Source organism: Macrobrachium nipponense, chromosome 11, assembly GCF_015104395.2.
Source record: "Macrobrachium nipponense isolate FS-2020 chromosome 11, ASM1510439v2, whole genome shotgun sequence".
Classification (NCBI taxonomy): domain Eukaryota; kingdom Metazoa; phylum Arthropoda; class Malacostraca; order Decapoda; family Palaemonidae; genus Macrobrachium; species Macrobrachium nipponense.
In genome coordinates, this window is record NC_061087.1 from 70,116,405 (window position 1) to 70,121,323 (window position 4,919).

At 41.3% G+C, this 4,919-nt stretch overlaps 1 protein-coding gene across 1 annotated transcript; it reads right to left on the reverse strand.

Annotated features, from left to right (window-relative positions):
* Positions 1-735: 735 nt before the first annotated feature.
* Positions 736-1,254, reverse strand: LOC135209019 (uncharacterized). The gene has a single exon (XM_064241555.1). It carries the CDS (start codon positions 1,252-1,254, stop codon positions 736-738), a length of 519 nt encoding a protein of 172 aa, XP_064097625.1.
* Between the last annotated feature and the right edge of the window lie 3,665 nt (positions 1,255-4,919).

Here is a 4,919-nt window from a genome sequence, read left to right on the forward strand (position 1 = left end):
ATTTGCAGTTGAAAATGTTTTGATAAAAACCTAGTCACAATTTCATTTGCTTACATTCTATGCTTTTCATCTTCATTTTCTTACATTCTATGCTTTTCATGTTTTTTTTTTTTACTTACATTTTATGCTTTTCATGTTCATTTTCTTACATTTTATGCTTTTCTTGTTTTTTACTCACATTCTATGCTTTGCATGTTCATTTTCTTACTTTCTATGCTTTTCATGTTCATTTTCTTACATTCTATGATTTTCTTGTACATTTTCTTACTTCCTATGCTTCTCATGTTCATTTTCTTACTTGCTATGCTTTTCATGTTCGTTTAGTAAGTATTTTTGCTATATCCATCATTTGCTTCTCATTCGTCTCATTATTATGAATTAGGTTTTTATTACTTTCAGTTAATTATTTTCCAACATCTTTTTTATATGTACCAATCATCATTCCAATATTCTTTACTACATTAATATTGTTATTAGTTCTTAGGACAATACAAAAGTATGGGAGTATAAAACAATGAAAACTACATCATGATCTTTATTTACAATTATGTACATTGGTTGGGTTATGTTTTATTACATAGTTCTTTGGGTCCTCTAGTCGTCAGTAGCTGGTCGTCCTCGAGGAAACACCATTCGCTTTTGCCATTCCACTGTATCCGATGAGTAGTACTGGGCCAGGTAATCTCTGATGACCTTCGCTAGACGTGTGTAGTTCGGTCCCCTTCTTGCCATGAGTCATTCCATGAGGTACAGCGACTCCTGCCTCCAAGTACTTGGTACGACGATATGGTGTTGGTCCTCATGGTCGACGTCGGTGCCAGCACATGGGTAGCGTTGCAGTGCCAGGTTGTGCATGACACATGCACACAAAGGTATCTTCTTGCACACCTGTACATCCTGTTGCATCATCGTCCCGAAAACTCGCCATCTCATCTGCAGCACACGGAATGCATTTTCCAACTCACGACAAGCGCGAGATAATCTGTAGCTGTATTGTCGGTCGGTGGGATATCGTGATTGGTGGGAGTAGGGTTTCATCATCCATGACTTAAGAGCGAAGGCATCGTCGGCGACTATGTGGAAGGGGATGGGTTCGTCGTCGTTGGGCAGATTTCTGTCTTGTGGGAGTCCTGCTCGGTTGTTTGTGATGGCCCTGGCCAGGTTGCATTTCTGCCAGGTTCCTCCATCCCTGGCACCTCCTTCGGCACCGAAGTCAACGAACAGGAACCTGTATTTTGCATCGGAGAGGGTCATGAGGACGATGCTGTGGAACTTCTAGTAATTGAAGTACAGTGATCTTCCACCCATGGGTTTCTTGATTGCGACATGCTTCCCATCCAGGGCTCCCACACAACTGAAGCAGTTCCACTTTGAGGTGAATCGCTTTGCTACATCGTTCCATTCTTCTGGTGTCTTGAGGCACTTCATCACTTCTGGTTTGTATGTGTCGATAATGGCTTGGCAGACTAATGGGATAAACCAGCACATGGAACTCTTGGAGACTCTGAAGCGGTATTGGAGGCTTGTATAGTCGTTCCCATTTGCCAGGTGGTGGACAGTGACCACCAACTTGAGTCCCACCTCTCGTGCAAGCCGCAATTTCGTGCCGTTCTTCTTCAAAATGGGCGTCAGCTTTTCGGCTATCTCCTCGAACAATTCAGGGTAGATGCATAGAAAGTTCTTGCGTCCTTTGCGGTCTTCCTTGTTCAGTTCTTGTAGCAGCTGGTTGTAGTCTCCATGTAGTTCACGCCGTGTCAGCCACTCTCCAGCCCAAATCCGCCCTGTTCTGGCGTCCTTTCTGCGTAATTGTGCAGGTGTGTGTGGTGCTTTAGTACATCTTCTCAACCCGCCAATGACCTGGACAGCACAGAGACACAGGGTCTCCTTGGGTAGAAGGCTGTGGGGGTCCATATTGCATGCTGGGTGGGCGTGGAATGAAGGATGTGCTTGGCAGGTCTCTATATTTACCCATGGTTCATATCCGGCATGGTGTGGCACAGCGCATGTGCAACAATCATGCACCGTTCCACGTCATGTCTCGTGCAGATGTGCACACACTCCGCAACAACACCGCAAGTCACCTGCAACACACCGCTACACTGAGTAACAAAGCCGCAAAGCCGCAAGAGGGCGTGCCCTGGCAAAGCAACACGCACCATAAAAACACACCAATGCTGTAACGCTGCATTAGACACTGCAACATCACAACATCACCACGACAACACGCCATAATGTGCCCGTAAAACACCGCACAGGTCCGCGGCAATAACGGTAATTTTATATCCACACTGCGTCAATTTTCGTGCGGTTTCTTCCAGTCCCATGCCATAACAGCCTGCAACACAAAAGGGCATAGGTGTAAACATACCTGTACGGAGCTGTTAGGTTTTTAAAACTTTTCAAAATCTTGTGTGGCATCTGGCAGCCTGATGGAGTTGCACAAAACCGTAAGCGGTGTGGCATAGCCCCGTGCAACAAAAGAGGTAAGAACCCGCACAGGTCCACACGTTGCTGCACCACACCACACCATGTGCAGACCGATGTGGGTTCATACCCCCCATGCGGGAGTGTTACGGTGTGATGTTACAGCGGCGTGCAGCGCCCGTGCGTTGCCCTTATGGTGACTTCATACACGATTAATACATGGCGGACACATGTTGTGGGGCGTGCGGCATGTTATGGCACCTCCCTAGGACAATGACCCCGAAACAACGGATTGATACAATAACACAAACCCTGTATAAATAAATACACAATATTTTTCCTAATAATAAATGTTTTTCTATATTTTCTACCATTCATAATGTTCCTTTTTGTAATAAATATGTTGAAATATTGACTTGCATTTACATTTTCCTTATTGATGCTTAATTTATATGTCATGACAATATATATGATGATATGACTGTGTAAAATGAAATTGAATAATGAAATAGCATGGCCATAAAGAATAATAACATAAAGAAATATAACAGGAAATATATCTAAAATATGAAATATGAAATATGAAATAAATAGAACTTGGAAAATAACTTGAACTATAAAATGAAATGAACCATGAAATAAATAGGGCCATCAAATGATATAATAGCATACAAGGTAAAGAACAGTAATATAATATAGAGAACATGATCAAATGAACATGAACACATACTAATGATAATAAAACAATAATTAACATTGACTGGACATGGTTATTAGCAGGGGAACAATTAAAAATCATTAACAGACTAAAGACATATTGACTTCAGTTGATAATATATGATATTTGCAGTTGAAAATGTTACGATATAAAACAAGTCCCAACTTCATTTTCTTACATTCTATGTTTTCATGTTTATTTAGTAAGTATTTTTGTTATGTCCATCATTTATTTCTCATTTGGAATTCCCAAGTTCGGAGAGAGAGAGAGAGAGAGAGAGAGAGAGAGAGAGAGAGAGAGAGAGGATTAGGAATGCCCTTATTGCGTACTTAGTACCAATCCCCTTTACATTTTGAAGCAGTGGGGCTTTTTTTTATATCCTGCTCTATTTTTGAGAGGTTCGATATATGTATCATTTAAGGTTTCCGGGGGGTGTGGGGGGGGGGGGGAGGTGGGCAACTTTATATTTTTTAGAGAGGTGGGTGTATTTATCATGAGGGTTGGGGGGGGGGGCTTTTATTTTTTTTTTGAGAGGTGAGTGTAGTATATCATGTGAGGTTGGGGGGCGGGGTGGGGGGAGGTGGGGGCATGTGCAAACAATCATGCAGCATTCCAAGTCGTGTCTCGAGTGCACATGTGCGCGCACTCCGCAACAAACACCCCAAAAGCCACCTGCCAAACACAAATCCCGCTACCACAGGGGAACCAAAAGTTGAAAAGAGGGTGTGCCATGGCATATGAACCCACACCATAAAACCGCACCAACGCCGTAACACTGCGCCAGACACCGCAACAAGCTGTAACATGGCCGTAACACAGCGCACGAGTCCGCGGCACGCAGCCCAATAACGGCCATTTTTACTCACACAGCATCAATTTTCTGGCGGCTTCTTGGGGACCCACGCCGTAACTGCCCGAAACAAAAAAGTGTGTAGGTCTAAAACTACCTTTACGTGAGCTGTTGCCTGTCATTTCTGGTTTGTTCCTTCTGACTTCTGTCCCTCCTTTCTCTCTTGATGGTTGGTTCTGCTGCAACTAGTTTTTATTTTTTTTCTTGTTGTTTATAATATATTATGTCTTGTATTTGTATTTTAGCACTTTAAATGTTAATTCTATTGTTTTCTGTCATTACAGCTTAAAAATGAAACATTTGTGCTTTGAAACGTAGCAATAAATGTATTTTAAGGACCACCTGAGATGTACTTCCTCCTACAACAGTCATATATATATATATATATATTATATATATATATATATATATATATATATATATATATATATATATATATATATATATATATATATATATATATATATATATCATATATATATATATATATATATATATATATATATATTATAAAAAAAAATATATATTAGGCTAGGGATTTTATTAATAATATATTGCCAATATGTTCGCTGTGACCTATGGAATGTGAAAGAAAAACAGTGCAGAAACAACCCGCCGAAAAGCTGACAATGAGTTTCTATGGATGGCAGAGATAAAACTGCTTAGTTAGACAGTCAATGTACGATAGTTTGTTAACCGTCTTTCTCAAAGTGCCTTTGTGAAACCTGGTTGCGGCTAGTAAGAAGTGTGAGGCGCTAACGAAACTGTGCATTCGTATGTGCGTGTGCGCCTCTTCTATTGGGTAATGTTTGGATACCCAAGTCTAGGGGGGATTTTGATAAAGGCGTCTTTGAGAGAAAGGCAAGATGCCGTGGTGCTCACGGGAGTTTTTTATTAGGTGTGCGAAATAGTCCCGGGCTGCATGGG

What these genes read in the sequence shown, in the direction of transcription:
- LOC135209019 (XM_064241555.1), bottom strand. Translation starts at nt 1,254, where the DNA reads ATGACCCTCTCCGATGCAAAATACAGGTTCCTGTTCGTTGACTTCGGT.